Raw genomic sequence first — 27185 nt, forward strand, 5'->3', positions numbered from 1 at the left:
ACTCGGGACCTGGCCTGACTGGGAATTGAACCAGCAACCCTTTGGTTCACAGTCCGACTCATTTTCTCTGTCAGGCCGGTTAGACGATGTTAGGGAACAAATTCGCTTGTTAATGAGCTGTCTCCTTGTCTGTTTACAAAAAGTCTATTGTTTTCATTAAGTTTGTAACAGATTCAGGTAGTGCTTGAAGCCTGTTTTCCCTTTTTTCTCGCCCACTCTAGGACCTGCACCTCCAATGGATACTGAGGGGTTCGGCGAACTCCTGCAGCAGGCTGAACAGCTTGCTGCCGAGACCGAGGGCATCTCGGAGCTGCCCCATGTGGAACGGAACCTGCAGGAGATCCAGCAGGCGGGCGAGCGCCTGCGTTCCCGCACCCTCACACGCACGTCCCAGGAGACAGCGGATGTAAAGGCGTGAGTACCGGTGGGGAGGCCACATTCGTACTGGGTGGCTGGAGACAGGACCCGTTTCTTCTTTCCTGTCTTGAATTTGGATGCAGGGAGGCTTTGCGAACGGGTCAGCAGCCTGGCTTCGCCTCCCTGCCTGGGGTTCCAAGCCTGTCTGACCAGGCTGTAAGCCCACCCACAAGCAAAGATGATCAGGATGGGAAGAGGCAAAGAGTTCTGTCGTGCAGAAACCAGGGACAGTGGCCCCTGCTTGGGTTCACTGCCTGTTGGGCCCTGATGGCTCCCGTAAGTATGTTAGTCAGTGTGGGCCACAGAGATATGTGTTACCTATTGCACCAGAGAGCGCTCAGCGATGAGCGGCGTTTTTAAGAGCATTTGAAAGAAATTGATGCACAGTCAGTGGTAAGAAGCCATCCAAGCGAGGAGTGGTTCTGTCTGCTTATTGTCCGTGGCCCCATAGGCTGCCTCCCAGAGGCCTTGGCAATGCATTGCCTGCCAGTGATTGTAGGACAGGAAAGCGGGTGAGCGCCACGGAGCGCAGCTGCAGGGAAGTGCTGACCGACGGCCGGCCAGTGGCTGCCGCCGCCGCAGACCTTGACTGGGCTGCTGATTCCACCGGCGTGCCAGGCCTGGGCCATCTCTGGGGCTCCAACCAGTCGTTACGTGGTCCTGTCCTCAAGGCGCTTACAGTTTTGGAAGGAGAAAAAAATCTTGCTGCTTTCCATAAGAAGTGTGATTTACTGATTACTTCCTGTGCTTCATCCTCACAGCCTATGTTGAGATTGTTGTCCCCTTGTTACTGTTGAGCAGCTGAGGCTCAAAGAGGGCAGGTGATTCTCAGATCGCACCGCTGGTGAGCGGTGAGCCAGGCTTCATACCCAGGGCGGCTGACTCCAGAGCACATGCTCCTTTGGCCACGGCGGAAGGTCATGGGGAGGGGGAGGGTGCTGTTATTTGTACCTTGATGGGTCTGGAAAGTCACTGGGATTCTGTGTGGGAGATGTGGGAAATTGTCAGTTTCTGAATTGAACTTAAGACCTAAGAGCTGATGTTAACATGGGTACATCGTTTTGGGTACATAATAAATGTCCCAGGAGTGAGTATAAAGGCTATATTCTTTTTCCAACTAATCTTGAAAGGTGAATGTTTTGGAGTTGTAGAAATTCTTCTGTAGGCCTCCCCAAAAGTTTACCTTTGAAAATAGTACTAGTTTTGGTCCTGTTAGTATTGGTAAAGGCAGGTCAGAGGAGCCCTGTCAGGGGGTTTTAATCCAGCCTTGCAGCTACATGCAGCCAGCTGCTCTCTGCACAGGGCCCGGCACCCCGGCTGGCCGGCAGACACTTCTGCTAACTTGCCCGCCCTGCAGGCTCCGTGCTGCTGCTCCCCGTTGCCTGCAGTAGCCCCGGTCTTGAGTGTGCGGGCTCTGTGCTCGTGTGCAAGGGTGCTGCTGGGGCCAGAGGACCGTGGTGCCAGCTGAGTTGCTATCCTTATAATTCAATTGCATCAGCTTTACAGCCTATTAAGAGCAAAAAGGGAAAATGTTTTCTTGGTAACAGTTACCAGTCATGCTCTCTTTCTTGTAAATTTCCATTCTTCCTCATCCTTTTGTACCTTAAATTCATTATTTTAGGGAGGAGGAAGTTGGAATATTGAAAGAATGGGTATAGGGTGGGGCAGGTCCTTCAGAAGAAACCGAAGGGCTGATGACTGTATTTTTCCATCTTCTTGATAGGCAGAGCCATAAAGTGTGCTGTGAATGTTTTAGTCCAGGGTGAGGGGAGCGGAGAGGACTGAGAAGGACAGTTTTTCTTACATGAAGTAAATTTTGAAAGAAAATTCTGTCTTTACGGTTTTAGTTAAACCTTAACTAAATTTAACTAGTTAAATTTAGATTATAGGTTTAAGATTGAATTGTTTGGTGCTGATTGAAGTCACTTGTTTAAATACACTTGGTTGGATTTTGCATTATAGGGAATAAATTTGATAGTTTTTTGCTTCTGTGTGTTTAATATTTTTAAATTGTTAAATTTTCTTCGCACATGAAGAAGGTTATGCGTAACATCCATAAAGGTGTTCATCAGGGGCTGATTCACAGGGCATTTTCTGGGATTCAAAGGACTGTGATAGGCCTTCTCCTGACTCATGGGCTTCACAGGCCTGCGAGGTGGGAGAGGCAGGGCGTCTTGTCCCCATTTCACAGAGGAGACATGAAGCTGGGAAAGGTGATGTGTCTCAGATTTTCAGGCAGTGGCAGGTGGAGCGTGAATGCAGGCCTCCTGACTTTTTCTGCTTCCTGTGTGTGTACCGAGAACAGCTTTTGTTCTTCTCCTGTCCTGGGTGTGGAGTGTTGGATTCCCCTCTGTGGCTCTTTGCTTAGGAGAAGCTGCTTGGTTTACTGAAATTGGGTCTTGTAAGGGGCGGGAGACCTCTGGGTTTTTCCACCCTTAGAAGCTGAAGGTTTCTGGTACCCACCCTGTCAGCCCCTCCGCCCATCAGGGCTACTGCAGATGCTCTGTGCAGTTCCTGCAGGCACCACCCTCTGAGGTGGCCTTTCTCTCCTAACAGCTCTAATAGCTAATCCTCAAAGGCCAAGGTTCTCCACACTGGGACACCTTAAAGTCACCTGGGCACCAGGTGGGTACATCTGGAGAAGTCAAGTACAAAGGAATGAGAGTACATGCTGCTGTGGAGTGACCCCAGGACATGTTGTCAAGTTCAGTGAGAAGCAGGGTCGGGAGAAGTGCACAGTGCTCACATTTACTAAGAAAGCAGATGAAATCACCCAGTGTTCCTGAGTCAGAAGACTTAACTTTTTAAACTTAAGTTTATTGGGGTAACATTGGTTAATGACATTCCACAAATTTCATTTGTATAGCTTTATAATACAGCATCTGTGTACTCCAGTGTGTGCTTACCACCCAAATCAGAAGACTTAATATTACTAAGATATTATACTCCCCAATTGACCTATAGATTCAATGAAGTCACTGTCAAAATCCCACCTGTTTTTTTGCAGAAATTGACAAGTTGATCCTAAAATCCATATGGAAATGCAAGGGACTTGGAATGGCCAAAACAATATTTAAAAAGCAAAAGAAATTTGGAAGACTCATACTTCCAATTTCAAAACTTACTACAAAGGTACAGTAATCAGGACTGTGTGGTACTGGCATAAGGACAGACACATAGATCAATTGCATAGAATTATGAGTCCAGAAGTAAACTCCTGTTCTGTGATCACATTTCAGCAAGAATGCCAAGACCATTCAGTGTTTTTTCAGCAAATGATGCTGGGTATTTACATGCAGAAGAATGAAGTTGGACTCCTTAACTCCAAATGCAATACAGATCTAAATATAAGGGCTAAAATTTAAAAACTCTTAGAAGAAAACATAGTATAAATCTTCCTGATCCAGAATATGTTAAAAAAAAAAAAAAAATCTTACAACTTAAAAATAAAGACAGCCCAATTAAAAAATGAGCAAAAGATTGGAATAGACATTTCTCCAAAGAAGATATATAAATATCCAGGAAGCAAATGGAAAGATGCTCAATATCACTAGTCATCAGGGAAAGGCGAGCCAAAGCCACAGTAACGACTGCTTCACGCACACTGGGAAATATAATAAACAAGACGGGCAATAACAAGTGTTGATGAGTGCGGAAAAAATGGAAACTCATATCCTGTTGGTGGGATGTAAAGTCCTGTAGCCACTTTGAAAAACAGTCCAGCATTCCCTTGAAAGGTTAAATACAGAGTTACTATACAGCTCAGCAGTTCCACTCCTGGACATACACCCAAGAGAAATGAAAACAATTGTCTACACAAAACTTGTACGCAAGTGTTTATAGCATTATTCATATTAGCCAAAAAGTAGAAACAACACAAATGCCCATCAACTGATGAATTGCTAAATAAAATGTGGTATATTCATACAATGGAATACTATTTGGCAATAAAAAATGAACTACTAAGACATGATTCAGCATGGATGGACCTTGAAAACATTATGCTAAGTGAAAGGAGCCTGTCACCATCTTGTGTAGTTTCATTTATGTGCAGTGTCTAGAAAAGGCAAGTTTATACAGATAGGAAGTAGATGGGCATTTGCCTAGGGAGTAGGTAGGTTGGGGGACATGAGCACTGACTGCTGATGGGTAAGGGGTTTATTTTGGGGGGTGATGAAAATGTTCTAAAATTATTGCAGTGATGGTTGTACAACTCTGAATATGCTACAACTCACTGAATTGTACTCTTTAAATGGCTGAATTATATGGTATGTGAATTATATCTCAGTAAAGCTGTTATGAAAAAGGAAGGAGGGAGTTATACTGATGCCCATGGTCCAGGTATCACCCAACACTAATCAGAATCTTTGGGAGGAAAGTCGCCTCGGTGATTCTAATGAGCAACCAGGGCAGGGAGCCTATATTAGAAAGTTAACTATTAAAGATTGTTAGGAGGGAGAGGCGAGATTACCTCTCTGATGTGCTAACTTGGAGGGGGAGCCCCAGGATGGCATTACATTTGATGTGTCTACATGCAGAAGACAAAAACCTACAGTAGGGAGCCCCCCTATACACCATCTATTTCTGTAGTACTTAGCAGGACGGAAATAAACGTGACATGTCCTTTTCTTCAGTACATCTGTTCAGGATTGAAAGTGTTAGGTGTCACACCCATAGGCGTTAGGGTTACTTATCCTTCCAAGTGATCTAGACTTTTCTAGGTTATTCAGAATGCACACACGTGTTGTCGGTGGGTTTTTTGGATTCTAAGTCATAATCTAAAAGCAACAGTCTAAATAGTTAATCTAATTCCCCTAAACTTCTTTCTTCCAGAGAGTGTTCTAGATATCAGTGAGACTGATTTTTAAAAAATTCTTCATTGTTACATTGCCCCAGATAAGTAGAAATAAAGCCGTCGCTCCTCAAAAACATTTGTCGTCTGACAGCCTTCTGCATTAGTGGCCTGGGCAGCAGAGAGGAAACTCGAAAACATATGGCCCGTGGTCGTTTTTGAAGAGATGCCGTGGAGAACTGGCCTTGGGTTCTGGTTTGACTGCTCCTTGTCAGTCCCTCGCTGCCCTGGACTTAGTTTCCTCAGCTAGTGAACGCAGTTTGAACTAGGTTGCCCTGAAGCTGCTACAAGTTTGTGGTTCACGGTCATCTGTGTTTACAGAGGCTGTAGGTGGAGGACGGTGGGTAAGAGCAGAGCTTGACTGGCTCTGCTCTGTCCCGGCCCCGTGCCTTCGGATTCGTCGGTTAGCCTCTTTGCACCTTAGTCCCCCATCTATAAAACGGGGGTTGAGAAGATCGTCTGTCTCATGGTCTTTACTGGGAAACGTTTGGAGCAGTCTGGCCTGTTACTTTATGGATACACTCTCCCGTTATCTTGACAAGCCCCTCACTCAGGCACAATCCGAACTTCCTCTCTTGCTGCCAAATGCGATGTATCTCTTATTTCAGGGGACAGATCTTTCTGGAAAGGTATAAGGTAACCATAAAAAAGTATCTAGGTGGTAGATAGGAAATTTTGGATAGAAAATACTCTCTAGTAGTCTATGAAGCTTACTGGGTGTCTTAATCCTGCTTTTTCCTCCCTGTCCTGTATCCTCACACAGGTCAGTTCTCCTTGGGTCTCGGGGACTGGACATCTCCCACATCTCCCAGCGCTTGGAGAGCCTGAGTGCGGCCACCACCTTTGAGCCGCTCGAGCCTGTGAAGGACACAGACATTCAGGTAAGGGCTGCCCGGTGCCTGGATCGGTGTGCGTGAAACCCAGGCTGAGGGTCCTGGCCCCTTGTTGGCCAGTGGATTTAGGAATTCTAGATTACTTTGTTATTCCTCTTCTTCCTCAGGTGTTAAGAGAATGGGAGACTCAGCCTTGGAGGTTGAGTGGGGAATATCGGGTTATTTTCAGAGTGCTCTGTGGGGCTGAATTTAAGGAAGCAGTGCCGACCTGCGCTCTTAGGTTATTATAATTGTGAGGACAGATTTCTCTTCCTTTTTGGGCTTATTCCAAGCAAGGCACAGAGACATTAGTTGTATGGTTCTCCTGCTTTCTTTGCTAGATTTCAAGTAATTCTCCTCTTTGTCTTCTACATTTCTTTTCTACATCTTGCTTGCATTGGTTGGCACAGAGATGGGTAAACTTAGAGTACTATTTACTGAAACCTACTCATTGATTTCTAGGAAGTATTTGGCTGCATTAGTGGCACCAGGAAATTGTCTAATAGAGCACTCCAATCTCATTTAACCCGAACACACCACTGGCACAATTGATCGCTGTTTTAACCTCATCAGAAACTGATCTATGTGTGCGCATGTGTGTGTGTTTGCCTGCCAAAAGCTGCTGAGGAATTGGAACACCGCATTTGTGGAGAGTAAAGGGGCGGCGGGGTACCATTTTTATTACTTATTTACCTTTGAATTGAAACGACCCAGGTGCTCCAAAGGCAAACCCTAGTACAAGTGGGTATTAATCGTGTTACTCTTGGGGCTCAATATGAATTAATGCTCTCGATCTCACTACCCTTTGCAAGAGCTGTTTTAATCCATCTCGTAGCCCCAATTCTGTATTTATTCCAGTTGAGAAAACTAAACCCTGCACTTTAAATTGAGAGTTGAATTAACTGTAGATATCCATTATTTTACCTGATATCGATATGTTCCCAGAGAATGGAAATCCAGTTTTTTCCCCAACTTTATGTACTGAAGTACATTTGCCTGTCACCTTCTAAATGTCTTCTTGTTTCCATGTAATCTTAAAATGGCATATATACTTAACTTTTTTTTTTTTAGTTTTAGCTGTTGCCTTCCCATCCTTCTATTTTAACTGCTTGATGTTCTATCGTCGTCGGCAGCCGTCCGTCTCGAGAGACGATGGTGTAGCTTCTTAAGAGTCTATCTGCACCGCCGAGAATGGCTGTGCAGTCCGACTCGGGAGTGACACGGTATCTGTCTCCTCCCGTGTTGAATCGACATCTTGCGATGACGCTGGAGTGTCCTCTCCAGTGAAGCTGAAGCTACAGAGCCTGGGCAGGGTGATATGGAGGGTCTGCTGTTGCCCATGCAGCAGACCCCCCCTCTCTTCGCAGCTGAAGGGTCCAAGGGAAAGACGGAGTCAATACAGCTTGGCTTCAGGTGCGCCGCAGGAGTTGCCGGTGTTGACTACAACGTCAAACTGCCTTAGGGACTCCGGCTCCGGATTTTCTGTCGGGGTTTACTCCCTTAGCCTTTCCCCTGAAGAGGTATGCCGCAAGGCAGCGGAGGTTTTTTGGAGTCAGAGTTTTCCTTCTCTGATGTGCCCTGACTGGAAGATCGAACCAGCGACACTTAGCTCGCAGGCCGATGCTCAATCCACTGAGCCAAACCAGCCAGGATTGATGTTCTATAAGCAAATGCTTATAACAGGGATGAAGTGGGTAAATGGATAGACCTCAAATAATTTGGATAATTACCATACATTTTGGGGAGTATCCCTAATAGTACAGAAAGAAATGGCACTTGCTGAAAGGTTGTTGTCTGTGTGAGTGTTATTGATGTTTAAAATGCCAAAGACGTTGTTTGTTTTTAAAACTAACTGCTTTTTAAAGTTTTCTTTGGCTTATTTATAATGTATATATGGAATACCCAGTCCCATTTAGTGATGCACTTTGTGGACTCCCACTAATGTGGTACTCCATGTTTTGCTTTGAGATGTGAATGACAGGTCCTGCATGCATTGAATCATAACGATCATTTATTCTGACCGTCTGCTTAATGCAGGAACACTCCCCTTCAGCACGCCCATCGGATGTTTGCTAGCAATACACGCTTGGTCACATTAGAGGTTCGAATTTGGGATGAGCACAGCCAAGAGTTTGGCTCCCGACCACTGGGAGGTCTTTGAACTTTGAGAGGAAGGATGCTTCCATTTCAAAATCTCACTGCTCAGTTCTGCTTTTCTGGAGTAGCTTCAGAAATGCCTAATAGTCGGTCCAAGGTAACTTTTGATTAATTAAGAATTGAGCATCTAGACCTGAAGTAAAGACCTACTTGTTTCAAAATGGCCTCTATTGACTCCATCTTCTTGCCAGCAAAGGTTCTAAGAGGAGAAAATTTAACTTCCCTGGGGCTGAGACTTAGGCTTGATCTGAGCGGGCTCCGATTATTAGTGGAATTGGAGGCTTTAAGTTGTGCCATGTGGCGTCAGCGTCGTGTGCGCACCGTAGGGTCCCGTCCTTGCCTGCCCCCTTGGTTAGCAGTCAGGTGAAGGGCCGAGCCGGCTCTTACCCTGGGGTTCGTGTCCCTGTAATTCTTCTCATGGTGGGTTTGTTATCCAAGCAGGCTTAACTTGGAAATTTTCAGTTTTTTGTTATTAAAAAATCCAGATATACTTTTCGATGGACATTTTTTTCTCATTTGTGTCAACAGCTTTATTGAGATAAAGTTCACACACTACAAATCTGATGGGTTTTTGTGTATGAATTTCTGTTTTCCAACCAGTGAGGTTTTGAGATGAGCGTGCACCCTAATCCATGCTCTCCAGTGCCAGTCAGTGAATTTGTTATGTCAGTTTATAAACTCACCACAGGGAGCGCTAGAGGGTCCCCCGGACAGTCGCTGCCCAAGCCTTGGTGCCATTCACGGTTGCGTGGAAGCCTGAGGAGGTATTTTTCCACGTATATGTCTGTAGACCCATGGGTAGGCCTTTTCTGTTGGGTAAACATTGATTATATTTCTTTCTGTTTCTAATGGAGCTTGAAATTAATACAGGCTTTTTGTTGTTATTGTTTTGTTTGCCACAATCAGTGATGTTGGCATACACTGAGAATGCATTTTTAAAAGATCGCTGTGGCCAGCAAAGGTCGCATATTTCAAAAAAAAAAAAAAAAAAAACCACTTAAATATATGTATGGCTGATGCTAGTAGAATTTTTAAAAATGTTTATTGACTTTACTTTTTGGAAAAGGTTATAAAGAAGGCCTACTTATTTGTGTAACAGAGGTGAAGAGCAATAACTACCAAAGGGACATGCTACCGAAACGGGTGTCCTGTCGTTGTGAGTGCGTGTGAGCTCAGGTCGTCTCACAGACCCACTCGCTCACGTCTGTCCTTGGGGAAATGCTGAGGGCAGGTCGCACATCTGATTGTGACTTGACAGACCTTACATACCGTGGATGATGTGTACTATACAGTAATGACGTGCAAATTTACACAGGTTAGTCATGTTCCGGGCTCTTTCCTTAGACTACGTGTATATTTCCAGGAGGCTGTGCAGAGATGGCCCGAGCTGGTTGTTTAAATGGGAGCTGCAGTCTCTCAGCGTTAGGCCATGTGTTTCCCAATGGCATTAGACCAAAATCTCATATTATCGCATTAGATTCCCAGGGCTGCCGCCACAACGCACCACAGACTGAGTGGCCCGGGACGTTGACCTTTGCCTCTTACTGTTCTGGAGGCCAGAGTTTGAAATTAAGGTGTTGGCACACTGCTCTCTCTCTGGAGGCTCTAGGGGAGGACCCTTCTTCTGGCCGCTGGTGGCTCCTGGCGGTCCTCGGTTTGTGGCTGCGCAGCTCATCTCTGCCCCATCTTCACAGGCTTGTCCTCCTGGCGGTCAAATGTGCCTCTCCTTCCTTTTCTCTAAGGGCCCTACTCGTCGTCGGCTTTGGGCCTGCCCTGAATGCAGGCTGATAATGTTTTTGAGAGAATTCTGTAGCCATTTTTCAACTAGAAATAGCTTGCTTTATACAAGTATTAAGTACCTAGTTATCAGGGTGAGTATAAGTAGGATTAAATCATAGTACGCTTCTAAGGCAGGAAGAGCTAATGTGTGTGTTTGTGTATTTCTGCTTCAACCAGCCAGACGGCCTAATCTTTTCTCTCCGATACGTTGGGCCTTTGCTTCCCTCCTTCCTTTAGCGTGGAGTAGCACCTCTGAGATGTCCAAGCCCTAATGTCAGTCTGACACTGAGGCTTTCCTTAGGTGCCACCCCGTAATAGTCTTTTCAGATCTCTCTTCCCTGTGACGGCCAAATTTAGTGTGTTGGCTTTACTGCTTAAGGAAAAACAAAACTTTTGGAATGTTCCCCTGCAAAGTAAACAGAAACTTAGAATATATTGTCGGAATTGACTTAGCAGCTAACTCAAATCTTATAAGTGAAAATTTAGCTCCTTTAAAGAAATGCATCTTATACCAAAGGTATTTATATCTGAATTTCCAGATGGAAATCTATCCTGTGTAAATAAAGAGAAAAAGGAGTCTTAAGCAGAGATTAAAATGATTATAAGAAAATTAAAGTCAGGGAAACTGATATATCACATATAAGACTAATGGGGCAGTAATGATTGACTTGTTAAAACCTTGTTTTGCTTACCACACTTGGCCTATAATAAAATAGTCATTATTTCCTTCCTTTTTCTGTTTTTGGCTTTGACAGTGTAGAGTACATTCAAATCACTCTTAGCTTATCTTTTAAATTATCCGAAGACAATAAATGGCTTTGGTAAGTATAAAAATGAGTCCCACTGCTGGCGTAACCCCTTAGTGTTATGTAACCGAAATTGTTATTTTGGTGGTTTATCTTTTGACTTTAAATCTTCAGAAATAAGATCTGTTCTGTAAATGTAACTAGATACACCGGCTCAGAGGAAAAGTGGTGGTGGTGCTTGCTAATTGTGTGTGTGTGGCACTGGCAAGGTCTTGGTAGGAACTGGTTTCAGAAACCTGGTAGCAGTTCGTTGGAAAAAGGGTCAGACTTGCCTAGAATGATTAGCATGCTAACAGCAGCTCTCAGGAAGACTCCTGGCAAGATGTTAATATTGAGGGAAAAGCGCAGCAAGCTTTCCCGTGCTCGGACCCATTGAGGGAAAGGACATTCTGAATGGGTGACGAAATGTAGTCGTCCTTTTCATCCGTTTCTAGGAATTGCAACTGCTAAGCGTGTGTTCCAAGGAGGTCTTATCAGAGCTGCTTCAGTAAATTCAAGGAAGAGATGAGGTTCATTCATATGAGATACATCTATTTACTTACTGATAATTTTTGTAACAATTCCGAGAAATGGCCTAAGGAGGAAAAACATGCCTATCTTCCGTGGTATTTCTGCTGTTAACGGTGCTTGAGCAGGCTTCTCTGCACATAATGGTGACCAAGGCCAAATGGATTATTAGGAATTTTGAATGGATGGACTCTGAAGATTTGACTTTGCTCTTTACATGTTTTCACATGTGAAAAGATATGAGACCGTTGCCTGGAATCTTAACAGTGTGAAGACTTTTTGTTAAGCAAGTGTGTTTATTGACCTCCTTTATTATATTCCTCTTGCCCCCAAGGGAACTTTATGGCAACCTTTCTTTTGAGGTTTTAAAGGACTTTACTGGATAGTTGGATCTTGCCCTTCCCCAGCTTCTAACAGCTGCCCGTTCTGGACATAAAACAACCCATACGTAATGCTCTTAGGCTCACTAGCAAATGCGTCCAGTTCTCACTGGGTCCCAATTCTGTTAGTTAGAGAGCAACCCTGTGTTGGAACCAGTACCAGGTATGTTCGGTTGTGGAAGCTGAAGGGCGTGTGGAAAAGACACTTCTGTCTGTGCCCGGTCATCTTGTCCGGCAGTGGTCGTGCCCGGCTTTGTCTCTTGTGTGGGCACCTCCGTGTCCTTATGACCCCCAGTTAATGAGTATAGATGCTGTTCCTTGTTATTAAATCTTGACCCAGTATAAATCTCAGAGCTGGTAAAAGCCAGTGAACATGTAAAAAAGAAAAAAAATAATGGTCTTCACAGAAGCAGGTTAATGTGCCATCCTGTTCTGTGTTTATAATTAGGTAGTCTAATGCTGGTTGCTGGAGAGAGTACTGAAATGATTTAATTTTTCTGTTTGTAATAAGGGAAAAGGTAGGCATGTGGTCTGGTGGCAGAGTAAGCAATGACATTAAAGTCTCCTTCGAATGGAATTAAAATGGGTGTTAAAGGCATTGCCTGTAGAATGTGAAAAACTGCTTTTAAGTGAGCCAAGGACATAAGGTTTCAGGTTTTCCTCTTGTCCATTTACTCTTATCCTGAATGCAGGGCCCTCACAACAAGCAAATAAATGGGCGCTGCATGTGTTCGAGCAAGTGGGAAGTGACAAGCCTTTTGTCTTCTCAGAGGCATCTGGTGTCCTGTAGTGAGCGACGGGTGTCAGGTACCAGCTGTAGGAACTCGGAATGCTTCTGTAAGAGTTTTGGGAGAAGCCCAGGGCTGAAGTATTTATCTGACAGTTCAGAGGTTGGCTAGGCTCTGGTACCTTTGAACCAGAGCTGAGTCATCCTCCCTCCTTCACGAGGTGTCTGCCTCTTAACCTGTCAGTCATTGCCCGGCACTCTGGAGATGGTGTCATCTTCAGTCTGGTAGCTTTAAATCGCCTGGTTTCAGGATCCAGGAATGGGCACATCTCTTTATCTGCAGAACTATTTGATATGGAGCAGATGTGATTTAAATAAGGGTTAAAGCCTCCAGTGAAGGCGTTGCTGTAAGTTATCCATCTCTCGTTCCCAGATGGCAGCCCTTGACCCTGTGCGCCACTTTGATCTGCTTGCCACAGCGCCCTGTGATCTATTTCCATTTCAGAACGTTCGATCCAGGCTTTTTAGGCCTGCCGTCTGATGTGGCTCCTTCCCCTGGTGATGGTTGCAAAGTGTGGCTCCTCCGTTACAAAACTTTGGGACCCGGACTCCCACGGTCTCCACTAAAACTCCCTGTTCTGGGAAGGAGCTGAGAGGAGGGCCTCAACAGGGCAGACTCTTGGTTTTGCTTTTTTTGTTGGTTGGTTCGGTGGGGACTGGGAACAGCCCCTGGGAGGCAGGCTGGGCAGTGCCTCTGCTGACGAGACCCATGCCTAGAATCCCTCCTGCTGCAGGTCTGAGCCCTGATGTGTACTGCTTTCTTTCCAGGCGTTTTCCTGTTTCACAGGTGCCCGCTTCCATCTTGCTCTCCAGTCATGGACGGGTGAGCAAGCCCCCCAGGCTCGGGTTGCTGGCGGCCCCTGGTCTGCAGCGCTCATGGTCTGCAGCGATGCTTAGCGATGCACGCGCCACCTTAATTACCCTGCAGGACTGAAGCGCGAGTCCTGGCTTTCACTGGGAGTGGCCGTGAGGCCGCGGTGCCAGCACCAAAGCCCTGCCTGGGCTTTCCGGAGACCGGCAGCACTTGGAGCACCTCGGCCGGGTCTGCTGAGCAAGGCTGGGCGTGGCACAGCTCCCAAGAAATGACAGGGAGAACCCTTGTCGTAGAAAATACCTTCACGACTAGGACTGGGCTATTTCATCTGTGCAACAAAGGGGAGGAATAGGTCAGCAGAACACACATGGGTAGTGTGGGTTTACTGGCCGATTTTTATTAGTACTACCAGTTTGGGCTATTTCTTTGAATGGCATGAGCAAAAAATATTGTAGGGGGTGGTGGTGGATAGTATTCTCCAGTCCACCCTTTTCTTTAAATAAATTATTTGTGTATTTTAAAGTGCTGTCACTATCTCAGGGACAGGTAGAACCTGCTGCGGAAGGGTATAATATGCTTGATTTGCTCCGGTTACCAGAAAACACCGGTGCGATATTATCTGGGAGTGCTTTCTCCTCCCTTATTAGGTCTCTCTCGTCCACAGAGCATGTTGGTCTGTCTCAGCAGGACCAGTCTTTCAGTGAGCAGGCCTGGTGGATCCTTGAAGGTTTATGGGTCGTGTGATGAGACCCGCAGCTGCCCAGATGTCTTCATGGTGAAGGAGTGCGGTGGGGGTGGAGTTCATGCAGAAGGTGCTTCCTGCACTAGTGCTTCTCCAACAGCGGTTTCTTTTTCTTTCAAGTTTATGTCAAACTGAGAGATACTTTTATGAAATACAGTAAGACTGAATTAACTGGAAAATAAAAGATATATACAATACAAGCCATAGTTTTTAAAATTAAATACAGTTTATGTAAAACAACTCTGTCAGATTGCTGTAAAAGTTTCTAAGTGCTTCCCCTTGGTTTTTGTCCTTGTTTGCCGCAGACAGGGGACAGACGATTTGCAGACGGGCGCTCCTTCAGCCGTCCTGTGAGGAGTGCTAGTTAAAATAGCTGTGTTTCTCCTCCTCCCCCACCCCTCCCTTCCCTTCTTTTGCTTAGTCGAAGGTCCCCACTGGTACAGCGAAACATGGCACCAAAGACAAGTTTGAATTCCCGTCTGTCTTAAGCCAGCTAGAATTGTGGAGGCAAAGCTAAGATTCACTGAACATTATTATGTCCAGACACTGTACCAAACACTTTCTGGGTTTCCTCATTTCGCCCTTTCAGTACCTCCTGACGTGGCTGATGTTCACCCCATTTCACTGGCGAGGAGCCTGAGGCCTCAGGAGCTCGGTGGGCCGGCCCTGAACTCCCTTCTGTTGGTTTGAGTTTAGTGCTGTGCCCTTAGCCCCCTGTGTTATACATTTTATTCCTAGGCTAAAAGCCTTTTAGTAAAGGAGTGAATTTTCAGGATCTGTTTGAAGGAGGGAGGTAATGGGTGTGTGAGATACCGGTATAATTGAGTGCTCATGTAGGGCAAGACAGAGCGTCGTCGAAAGCCCCCTCTGGGTGTGGTGGTCGTTGCTCTTCTTTGCATCAGCTCAGTAAGAAAATAATGTTGAACGGGGAGAAGCTGGAATACGCTTTTCAAACCTTGGTTCAGACCCCTGCTGATTTTGGCAGGGTGGGGTCAGGGGTGAGGGGCGGAAGTTTTACAAGAAGACCAAACCTGTTTCATCCGTGTATCTTCTGCAGGTGCTGTTTTTTTTTTTTTTTTGGACATAGTTTATGCTTTCTGAGCTGTTGGTTTAATTTACTCTCTAAAGCTCAGCCCGTTATTTCTCAGGTTTGCTGCCCGCCAGGTACGCAGCTTTCGTTTTGAAATGCCAGGGCTTTGTGCTTTGAAAATAGGCTGTGTTCAGCTTCTTGCTTGATCATCTTTGTTTTGTTTTGCTTCTGAAGCTGTGCTGGAGTTAGAAGGATGATGCTAGAAGCAATTTAAAGGGCACATAAAATTTTTACTGTAATCCTGAACTATTGATTGGTGACTTATTTGTAGGTTTAATGCAGACCCATTTCCTTACTTAGCGTCTGACTGGCCATTAAGCCCTGGCAGTGTGCCGGAATGTTGAAATCTTGCGTCTTATAATATGATTTGGCTGCCTGAGGGTATTATGTGTGTTTGGTTTTTAAAGATACAGACAAAGCCTTCAACTTTGTGTTTGCTCCAGAATACAGGGGAGAATTTCTCTATGCAGCAAAACTGTTCATTTCTAGGCGACAGCACCGGGTCAGTTTCTGTACATGAACTGTCTTTTCCTTTATTCTGCAGTGGTGGAAAGGGACCTGAGACATGCAGATTTCAGCAGCAGCCATCACGTCATTTCACGTTGCCCCTCCGACTGTTTGGAAGATTGGTTGTTGAGAAAGTTCTGTGACTTTGTCCTACTTTGGAAGGTTTAGGGGGCAGTAAGTAACAAGCCAGACATTTTGTGTGAAATAGGAAGGGCACACTACTGTGATCCTTCCGTTTGTCCGTCACTGCGTGGCTCCTCACGCGTGGTTCCTCACCGCAGTGTCTGAGGTGGGCAGTTGGGTGGGTGTTGTCATCATCTTTCCTGGAAGCGGAAGAAGTTGAGGCCAAGGCAGAGAGATTAGTTACTATCTCAGGTGGAGCTGGAGCCCAGGCACTTCTGCTCCCCTGCCCTGCGCCCTCATTATCACTCCTTGCTGCGCAAGGCATCAAGGGGGGACCCACTGCGTAAATTCCACATTATTACTCTTTGCAAAGACCCTAAGGTAGTTCTTTCCCCACTGGCCAGGTTTCTTGATGTTTTGGCCCTTTCTTTCCTCTTGGACATTTTCTTGTTTTCTTTGGAGTGACATTTCCATTTCCTCCTTCCCGTGTGAAAGGTTTGCTGGTTCATGAAGTCAATTGTAGGGATGAAAATGCTACTTGGTGGAGTAAGTCTACACACTGAGTGGTGACAGACCTCTTTTTATCCATCTCTGATACACTTTGGAACAAAAAGTGGTGCCGACGTTTGCTGCTGCTGCTGACGTAGTTTTACAGGTGCCCTTTATGTGAAGGGGCTCAGGGTTCCTTGCGACCTGTCACAAGAGAGCCTTTCAGCCTGGTCTGTACTGAGGTGGTCACCGGTGCCAAGCGCATGCAAAGCAGCAAGCCAGAACGAAGTCATATTTGGAACTTTCCGTGAACTAGACTGTCGGGGTTTAGAGCAGATTGGCGGAAAGGGTTTGGTTTTTGTTTTTGCCAGTGTTTTGCTTTCCGTTTCACCCTCCCTGTTTTCTTGGCCATTTTTTCTTTCTTTTCTTTTTTTTTGTTGTTGTCTTTTCTCCTTTCTGCCTTGCGCTCTTGCTTTCCTGCTGTCCTTTCCATCCCTCCGTCCCAGCCCTTCAGACTGGCTCTCGCCCAGAGCAGCCGTGCTAATGCCCGTGTGTCTCCTCTTCTCCGATCCGGTGTTAGCTGTGAGATCGGGGCTGTTCCGGGGGCCCCTGCAGCCCGGCAGCCTGCGCCTGCCCACGCTGTCTTGCTGTCAAGTGAGCACAGGCTGTGGATGTAAGGTTGTCCTGGGCTGGGGGAGGGATGCTCCGGGGGAGCCTGGCCTTGTTGGCCGCCAGAGGCGGGCCCCTTCCTTACGCGCTCCCATTACTTACGTTTTCTGCATTTGCAAACCGCAAAGAAGTGGAATTTAGTTTCTCCATCTAGTTAATCTACTCATGTTTGGCTCTTCCAGTGGATACCCTGAAGTTGCATTTCCTTATTTTTGGCCCTTGCTCGAAGCTTCTGCTTATGTTCTACCTCTGTGGTTTTGGTGCCTGACTTGGCTTGATATTGAAGGCGTGTGAGAGTTTTCTGTTACAGACCATAGCAGAAGGACTGATGATCCATTAAAGCCAAATCCTAAGGGGAGAGAGGAGGACAGGGAAGAAAATGACCAAGGATATTTAATTTTGTTCCTCATGTTTTAAGAATGAATTTATAAATTACCCTAGCTCCCAGCTTCATGTGTGTTCTTTTACCATTTGTTAACTGTTCTCCCTCCCAGCTCATTTTTTAGGGGCAGGGGAAGTGTTATGGGCTGGGAGTTATTTTGGAGTCGCAGACGTATTGCCGAGCCCTTCAGGCAGCTCAGCTTTTCTCTGGGATTTCAAAAGGAGAGGAGCTATAAATTTCATTTCTGTCTTTGTATTCGCTTTCTGCCTCTGGTCGGTTTTAATTTCCTTCTCCGTTTTCCTCGTGCCCTTGATACCCTTAGCAACCGGAAAGGGGCTCTTTCTCAGTCGTTCCCAAGTGTTGAGTCCACACCAGCTTCAGCATCGCCTAAGAACTTGCTAGAAATGCAGACTCTCAGGCTTTACCCTAGACCTACTGGATCCAAATCTCTGGAGATGAGGTCCCCAAATCCGTGTTTTAACAAGCCCTCCGGTTTGAGACCCACCAGGTAAGCGATTACAGAAGTCTAGTGTAGACAAACCCTGCTTTTCTAGCTGTCTGCCCACTTTTTAAACTTAGTCCACCCATGCGTCAACGCTGCACTTGCAGCCTACAAAGCGTTCTATTTATTATTTAAGTGTTTGAGTCCATAAAGAACTCTTTACCACCCTTGATTTTATCTTTCCTTAAGAAGGTCACAGTGGTCAATAAAATATATGTTTAAAACTTACGTATATTAAAAACTTATGACTTATAATTGGTCATTATTATTTCAACATGGAGGTATTGACTGATACCAAGACTGTAGCTCAAAATACACTGCCTGCAAACAGGCAGAGCCCAGAGGGGAGTGAAGAAGAGAGGGAGACCGAGGAAAGGGAAGGGGAGGGATTAATAATCCCATTTTAGTTAATCATCATTATCCTCTCTGATCGCTGTGAGCGGATGTGCTATTGCTTCTACAAATGTTAATAATTCATGGGTGGACCATGCCAAAGGGAAGCCTTAAATTTGGTTTCTCAGCAGATTAAATACACCGTCTGCCATCAGTAGGAGCCAGGAGAGATGAAAAATGGACTTGTTGTTTTTCCTTCACTAACCCAGTTTTCCTTGCCTCTCTCCTCTGCTCCGCACATCCTCGTTTTGTTTACCTTTCCATTTGCTTCTCTCTGTTCCCCCGCCTGCCCCTGTCCTGCATTGAGTGAGTGCTAGGGATCTGGGGTATACTGTTAATGACATTAGGTTTAGTTTTCCTTAGCTGCTAGTAACAACAGATGCCGTGAGAAAACGCAGGAAGGCAGAATAAGCATTTCCTTGGAAATGTCTAAATCAAGCTGCATATTTGAAAAATGTATTAAAATGTGTAGCCTGTGTTTTAGAAATCGTTTGAAATGACTTCTCTTTGAAGAGTAATCCTATTGTATAGACAGTTGAAGATACAGTGTTCTTACTTCCTATAGGTCTGATGACATTTTCCCATTTTACAGATGAGAGAACCGAGTCATAAGGTACATGCCTTAGGTCAGGTTCCCTAAACCCAGTTCTTTTGACTCCAGCTTCAGTTTGCTTTCCATTTGATTACCTCCTGCTTTTAGAAATCATGTGTAGGTAGCCTTATAAGGCAATAAATAGAATTTAATTAGATTAGGCTCAAATAATATGTTGGTAGCTGCACAGGAACACACAGATTAGATTCTAACGTCAGTTTGCCAAGAAGCACCACAGTCAGAGAAGGCTGATAACAATCTGCAATTGTGGAGACATTTCTAGAGCTCCTAAATAACAACCCTCAACAACGTACATGTTAATCAGTACATATATGTTGAGCACTTAATCCTGGGCATGAGGCTTTGTTAAGCCCCCTAAGTGTGTGTAACACAGTCCTGTCTTCATTTGATTGCCAGTGTGTCAGGCGTACCGGAGGGAATTTGCTATTTGACATGCCAGCACGGACTTCAGGGTATGCGATGGCAGCGTAGCAGAACTGGGAATGTCTTAGTCACCTGTAGTCGCCTCGGTGGGTGGCTGGAGGACTCAGTGGTAAGAATCACGTTGATCAAACCAAACCATTGTTTTAAAACTGGTTTCCACCCACGTCACTGTTGGAGGGCTGGAAGAGAGAAGAATGGTGTGGGAAAAGCAGATTTAAACATCAACTGAATTTTCAAAAACGGTTTGAGAATGGCAGGTCCTTGTGTTCCTGTTCTGGAGCTGAGACAGGTGCGGTACAGGGGGGAGCCCCGGCCTGGCGGTTTCCTGCAGGGCAGCACGAGCTCCTGGGCTTAGCCAGGGCCACCCCTCGGGCGCCTTGGCCGTCTGTCCGAGGGAGGTGCTGGCTCCTGCACGGCCCCTCCGCCTCACGGCTCACCCCTCCCCGCAGGACTGCGGGCATCACCACTTTTTCTGTTTTACTATTTCAAATTTACTCTGTTGTTATTGCTCATATAATTTTTACCTTTGTCCTTTTTTTCTTTCTTTTTTTAAGGCGATATCCTTGAATATAATTTTATTATATCTTGATTTCAGATTTTATTTATTGCTTTGAGTAATGCCATATTCAACTTTATAATAGGGATTAATGAGAAAATGGAACTCTCCCTATAACTTTTCCTCATAGAAAAATGTCAGGAACCTATGTTTTGTATGTCAGTGAATTTGAAATTCTGACCAGATAACAGAATACAGCTTTCCCTTGTTTAAATCATTGAGGATTGGTTGGTTTTAGTGCACTTTTTCTTTCTAAAGAAGAGCCTTTCTTAAAATCAGTTTTTGTCCTCATCAGTGTTTTCCAGCCAATAGCAGAAATATGTAGTAAATATGTGCAGGAAAAAAAAAATTATTACACGAAAATTATGTCTTTTCTCTGAAATAATAGAAATAATATAATGGACCCTGCTGGAGTAAGCACATCCAAACTCTCAATATCTGCATTTATAAAAGAAATCTTGGGGCAATATTGAGCTTTAGTACTCCTTCAAATAACAGGTTCCCTGCTAAATTTAAAATAGAACTTGTTTAAGAGAATTCTATTTACACTCAACCCGATAATAAATACATCTGTTGTGTAAAGTACATTGGTAACCAGAACTAGCAAGCTAGAAGCCGTTCTTTTGTGTTCACCACCCTCCTCCATGCAATAACTTAATATTCCGTGAAATCTGGGCTCAGGAGCCCACCCTTGTACGGTTTTGGTACAGTGTCCCATAATGCTGTGCGAAGAGCTCTGTAAGCAAGAAACCCAGACCCCGAGTGACCTTGGCAAGAATCTGGGTTTCTCTGTGCCTTATTTTCTTAAATATGCCACAAGGGAAGTGAATTGCCCCTGAAATTTTATGGCTGTGACTGGTAACTTTCATACACTTTATTATTTTATTTTTTATTAAGGCAGAACTTCTTCATATAGTCTACAGGTTTTTGCCAAAATCATTTGTTCCCTCTGTGTAAATGCTGAGGCTTATAGATTGGGGGTGGTGGTGGGGTGGGCGTGTGTTGGAAAGAGAGAGAGAGTTGCGAGTTGCTAGCGAGCTAGCTCTCCTCGTTCTGAGTTTCTGAAACCTGGGCCTGCAGTATGATGAACTGCCCTGAAGGGATATTTGAGGATGCTTCCTCCTCTCCTTTTAGCCTATTCCCATTAGTAACTGCATTTCAAAGTGGGTTAAGTTTCCAGCCCACCGCTAAACCCTGTTCCCACTTTTTTTGGTTATGGGCCTGCCAGGAGCAGAACCCTGCTCTGGGGCGACAGAAAGGCCTCAGCTTCTCTGCGCAGAGAGAGCTTTCTTTTCCCTGTTGTTTCTTGACCCCTGAGTAGACAGGGTTGCATATGAGCAACAGAGAGTGACCATGATTTGTTTCACAGCTATGGAAAGATATACAGAAATCGTCTCAATTTTATTGATTGCCTCAGGCTGGTGGCCTCACAGAAAATGGTACTCAGGCTGAAGTGCCACTGATGCGACTGGCAGGTTGCTTTTCCGTTCTAGCTGCCTTTTCAGGACAGATCAGCTCTGCGGGCCACGCCGCTGACCTGACTTGGAGCCAGGACCGTCTCATCTTCCCTGAAACTCCTTGGCTCTAGACGCAGCGGAGAAGGAAGCCGACTTGGGGAACTGAACACTGTTAGTAATGATGCTTAGTCACAGAGCAGAGTTTGGTGCCTCTGCACGCTGGCCAAGAGCCACGTCAGCATTTGCCTTAACTACCTAAGGCCGCACTTACCTCAGAGAGTTGAAGAGGTTGGAAGAACCAGCGACCGGCAGAAGTAAAGTTTCTATTTAACCCCCCTTTACGGAGTTGCCTGCATCTGCCATGGGTGGGGCCCCGTGAGCACTGAGAAAAACCAACGAAGTGGCTTTGCTGAGTGCCCTTAAGGACACAGCACTGTGGTAGGCACTGACGATTAACGTAAGTATCAATTACGGATACTGCCCTCCGGAAGCTCATTGTCTTCCACCCGCAGAGGCAAGCCTGATGTTTCTGCAACAGGATTAAATTGTCCAAGGCGGTGTAGAGTGACAGGCAAAACTGAATGGGGGTCACATGCGATTCTAAATGCCGTGGAAGTTCAGAGGAGAGGGAGGAGGTGATGATGAGTGAATTTTGGGGTAGTTGAGGGAAGACCCCCTGCAGTAGACAGGATCCGAATAGGCCTTGAAAAATTAAACGGGTTTAGCTTGCAGGAAGGGAATGAGGACATGAGAGTAATAGCCTGACCAAAGGCAGGTTATATGCTAAGAAATAAAAGCCGCCAGGGAGGGGGCATAAAATGCGGAAGGAGCGCCTGCCAGGCAGCGGTGTGCGGGCAGCGCTCGCTGTTGAAAGCCTTGGAGCAGGTGACCGTGGAAAGGAAGGCCGGAGGGAGGGTGCAGAAGCACTTAGGGAAGCTGCGTTGGCCGGTGGAAGCACACCTGCTGGGGTGTCCTTCAGAGGCAGCTGTAGTCGTCCAGCCGGGGTGACGGGGGCCAGGACCTGCTGGTGACCAAGAAGAGAGGACGCACCGTGGGAGAGATGTTTGGAGCAAAATGCCTGCCGCCCGAGGTGGGCTGAAGAAGGAGGTTCAGAACTGCCTGAAGGAGAGGGATTGGTGCTGTCGGTCAAGTCCAAGAAAGCAGGAGGATTAACCGGATTGAGGGCTGAGAATTCCTATCAGCTTTTGATGCTCTGGCAGGAAGTCACGGTGGAAATGCCCCTGAAACTCAGAGAGAGGGTGAGAAATACTGCTCAGAGAATAGCTCCTGAGAGAATTTCCTAGAGCCACTGATCTAGAGGTGAGAGCTGTGGCAGGAAAAATGAAGAGATGGGAGAAATCAGTAGCATGGGGCAAGGGAGCCAGGCCTCACCGAGGGCAGAGGAGCCGGGTGGAGAGGCAGCCAGGATCCAGCTGGGCCTCAGACGGCTCGGGACCAGGGGCCAGGGACTGCGCAGCCTCACGTGGCCTCATTCCTAACTCTCCCGAAAGCACGTACCCACCAGTGATCCTACCTGGTCTTCCCGGCAGCCCAGTGAACCTGGCAGAGGCAGAACAGAACTCACTGGGGATCTGTGGAAGTGTGATTTCTGGGTAAAGCCCTGCATATTGTCAGTGTACTTTAGAGCTTTAGGGTTGGTCACCTGAACATCATTTCACTGATGACTATTATAGTTCTACTTGAACCACACGATTTCAGTAGCTTCCTTTTTCTATTCTGTAATCTTGTTTATTAATGATAACAGGTAAAGGGGGGGGGGTACTAATGCCACACCTTCCAAATGCCCCCCCCCCAATGTGTTTCAAGAGTGGGTCTAAGGAAATTGGAACTACCTTCCCCCCTCTTTGTTTTTTCCTTCCTACTCAGAAATTTTTCAGACCAATTAACTCCGTGATGGAGAAGGCCAGAGTCTTTGTAATCTGAGTATCTTAAGTTGGAGGAAGTGTTCCTACTTTTTTAGGAAAACTTTTTTTTCTTGGCCTACACCTGTACTTCGTTGGGAAGTTCTTCACCGGACTCCTTGGGAGAATCTGTAGAGAGATGAAAATAAAAATAACAAACTGGGAACTTTGCCCTGCAGAGTTACACTGGATGCTAAGGAACTATGTAAAGGCATGCTTTGTTGGAATTTTATATGGAATACTGTTGAAAATTTAAACCTTCACCTGAAATTTGGAGATTTTTCAAATACACAGAGGCCTTAATACACTGCGGTCATTGTGGCAGTAAGATGCATCTGTCTAGCTTTTTTATAGAGTGTGTATTGATGTACAGGTTAGCTGCTGTTGTAGTTCAGAACGGTGCAGTGCACTGAGGAGTTTGAAGAGGTGGTGCTGATCCCCTTTGGTAGAAAGGATTAGATGTCATCTCTGCATTTGTATAAGCAAGCCAGTTTTTATTCCTCATATTAATAAATGCTGGGCTCTAATGGTCTCCCTTTTCTCTTGGTTTTAGTTTTAGGTGCTTAGGGCTACATAAAGCCCAAACAAAATTAAACAAGGTACTACCACATGACAGTTAGGAATGGGTCACTTTATGTTCAGCTAAAGATAAAGCAAGCGGAGAGCTACCTCCTTCGTGAGGTGGTTTCTTTTCCAGCGTGTTCATGACCTTCACATACATACTCAGGCCTCTGGGGTCTATAGCAGGTGAGTTCAGCACTTCTCAGCACCCTCTGCTCCGAGGTCCTTTGCAGCCAGAATCTGGTTTCCTTGGGTCACTCGTAGGCTGGAGGATGATGGAGTCTGAGCTGGTTTGCAATTCATTCTGGCATAAATATCCTCTCAATTTATTTGTTGGCTGTACTGACAAAGAAAAATGTCTTCATAGTGAGGGACTCGGTGAGATAGCTTTTGTTCTCTTTTGTTCCTTAGTAATTACGGGGGTTTTCTCGTTCACCTATAGTGAACTTCACAAGGTCCCCTCAGAGGGTGGGTTTTAACCACTGGTGAAGTGCTTTGACTGTGACCACACTGGGGTTCTGGGGTTCTTTTTTTTCTTGCCCCTTCCATCCCCAGCCAGAGACTCTTATTGCTGCATATCTGCTAAGCTCCGGTGCAGTATTTATTTGATCCCAAACAAAAGAGTTTGCTTCTTGGACTGATTTAGAGGGAGGTCCCCCAGGATTGTCTTTTGTTCAGTAATTGGAGCATAAGCCGAGCCTGGTTAATTTCAAAGCTACTCCCAACACGCTGTTTCTCCCTCCTTCTTGTGCAGTTTCTGAGCTGCTACCGGTACCTTGTATTGGGTCTGGAACACAAAGAGCTTGGACTGTTGAATGTTTGCTGCAACTAGTGACATCTGCTATGGCATTGGGTAGCACTGCTGGTGCCGTTAATTTTAAGTTAGGGGAAGAAACAAAACTAGAAAGCTCTTGAGCTTTACAGCGCTTGTGAACACATGCACCTCCGAATTAGGCACTTGGTGCTGGCTGTCACAGTGACTAAAACAAAGGAAATCCTGAGCTGATTTTCCTGTTAGTAACATAAGTTCTTTCATTGTTACTCACTGTTCAGACACTGATGTGTTTTGTGTTCATTTTTTTCTATAGTTTCCTCTTTTTTTATAAGGCAGAAATGTCTGAAACATCTCAGCTTGGAGCACTTAATTGGCAAAAGTTCTGTTGTAAGGAATACGATTAATTATATCAATTGATTTATCATTTAAAGCAATAAAATATAACTTGTTCTGCTTCTTAAATACCAAGTTGATGATTGTAGATGAATAAGAACCTTAAGTAGCCAAATTCTAGATGCTAAGTAGCCAAGTCAGTATTTGTATCAAATATTTTATGAAGTTGGCAAGTATCGTGTGTCCTTCCCTTCTGCGGTACAGGTGCTGGTTTTGCCCCCAGCAGGTTGCAGTCATAGGGTGTGTGGGTTTTGTTTTTGAAGATGAAAGAGTCTTTGTCTTGATTTTTCTTATGCAAAATCTGCGCCATAATGACAGTCCACTACCTGCCTGGCCTGACTTTAATCATCTGGTGCCTGCTTCCTAGTGCGGTTTCATCTTTGCTTCTCCACAAGCTTCCCTGAAATTGCACAGTTGTTTGCTGCATCGAATTTCTTTTAGTGACAATGAAAAACACATGTTAGTATTTTAATGTAGTCTTTAATTTTCAGGTTATACATTAAAACATGGAGGGAAAAAACCTCTAAAGAACACTTTAAAAAACATTATGGACTAGAATGGGAATATTCATTACTCACACATCATATGTTTTCCTCTAAATGCTGTACAAAGGAGTGACAGTTGAGCCGAACAAGTGTTAATAAAAGGTCTGCATTTTCTGGTGTCGCTGTCAGTTTCACTGGCTGTATATTCCTGAGATGCAAATAGCCTCGGTTCTGCTCTAGGCTATAATTAATGGGAATAGTTATTTAAACGGTATCAGAATCTTTTAACTGCTGAGAGGCCAAACACTAGGATGGCGGATTGACTGTTCTGTGGGCAGGACGGGGCAGCCGACCAGGGCGCCGTCATCTGAGATGCTTTGGGTCGGAGCTGCACGTTCTGTAGGCTGGGGTGGCAGAGTCTGCTGCTGCTGTAGGAAACCCTTTAACTACCATTTAGTTCAGCGTTGTGGCATGTGCAGATTTTTGATGCTCAGTTAAGGGACCAGCTTCACCACTGGGGTTACAGTCCGTGGCCACAAAACTGCATCACGATGCAGCAAATGCGTTTTTCACATTAACCGAACATGACAGCTGAAGCGGTTTTTAATCATGCAAGATGTCGGAAGTCATCAAAAATTCACATCAGAGTAATCGCAGTGGCTGGGGGGGGGGGGGCGGATCACAGCATTCCCTGCCTGCGTGTTCTCTCTCCCCCTCTTAAATCTTAACTTGGTACAGTCCGTTAACAATAAAATACCCTTCTGTAACCTATAAACTGTTACTCCCGTCAGTTTGTGCTTTCAAACTGATGTCGGAACTTCTGGATTTGTGCAGAGTGGCACGGATGATGGTGCTGGGCCCCGGGGGCTGCAAGGCACCCTCTTTAGGGGGCCCTGCAATCTCATTGTCTAATTGGACTCTTTCGTGCCTCAGTCATATCAACATCTGCAGGGTGTTCTCTTTTCCTTTCCCCCCTTCCTGTCCTCTGACTCCTCTCTCCTCTCTCCCTGCCCCTCCCACACCCCCACCCCGCTTCTGGCTGCTTGGAGTGGGAAAAGCTTGAGCACTGGTTCTAACAGAGCTCATCCCACATGGGAGGTGTGGAGGAGCTGCAGCATCCGACAGCACCCGCCTGCCTGGAACTCCTTACGTTTGAGAGCTGCAGGTAGGACTGGCTTTGCTTCTGTTTTGTAAAGAAATGGAGATACACACACCTGGTAAACAGAGTGACAGCGTGTTGGTGGTGTGTTACCTCTGAAAGCCAGGGTCTTGGCTTGTTTGAAATGTTGAGATACGATCAGAGGCATGAACTCGTTTGATAGAAAAAGTACTTGATTCTCCTGAGAACTGTTCATATTTATGCCTTGTGATTCTAATATTTTTCTTTTTAAAAAAAAATCTGTTGGGTGGGGCAGAGGGGTATTTGCTTAAAGATTTAAATGGTCAAAACAAGCAAAGGAGCAAAATAGAACCAGAGGCATGGAAACAAGGAAAGACTGACAGTGACCAGAGGGGGGGCGGGGAGAAGGGGGGAAAGAAGGGGAAGGGGCTAGTCAAGGAACAAGTATCAGTGACCTGTGGACATGGGCAATGGGGTGGGGACTGACTGGGAGCTGGGTAGGGGTGGAGGGGGGCGGGGCAGGGGAAAAACGGGAAATTGGGACAACGGTAATAGAACAACAATAAAAAAGATTTAAATGGTTATTTAGGATTTTTGCAGACTTCATCTTCA

The 27185-nt window shown here is 45.6% G+C and overlaps 1 protein-coding gene across 1 annotated transcript in view; it reads left to right on the forward strand.

Moving 5' to 3' along the window:
• Positions 1 to 223: 223 nt before the first annotated feature.
• The window catches only part of NUP93 (nucleoporin 93), a 75340-nt gene continuing 48378 nt past the window's right edge, over positions 224 to 27185 (forward strand). The window contains exons 1-2 of the mRNA XM_090259537.1: positions 224 to 414; positions 6033 to 6150. Coding sequence (XP_090115663.1) covers positions 236 to 414; positions 6033 to 6150 — 297 coding nt within the window. The 5' untranslated portion in view covers positions 224 to 235. The remainder of the gene's footprint in view (positions 415 to 6032; positions 6151 to 27185) is intronic.

This window comes from Furipterus horrens, unplaced genomic scaffold (assembly GCF_987537825.1).
Source record: "Furipterus horrens unplaced genomic scaffold, mFurHor1.1.pri manual_scaffold_13, whole genome shotgun sequence".
In the NCBI taxonomy this organism is placed as follows: Eukaryota; Metazoa; Chordata; class Mammalia; order Chiroptera; family Furipteridae; genus Furipterus; species Furipterus horrens.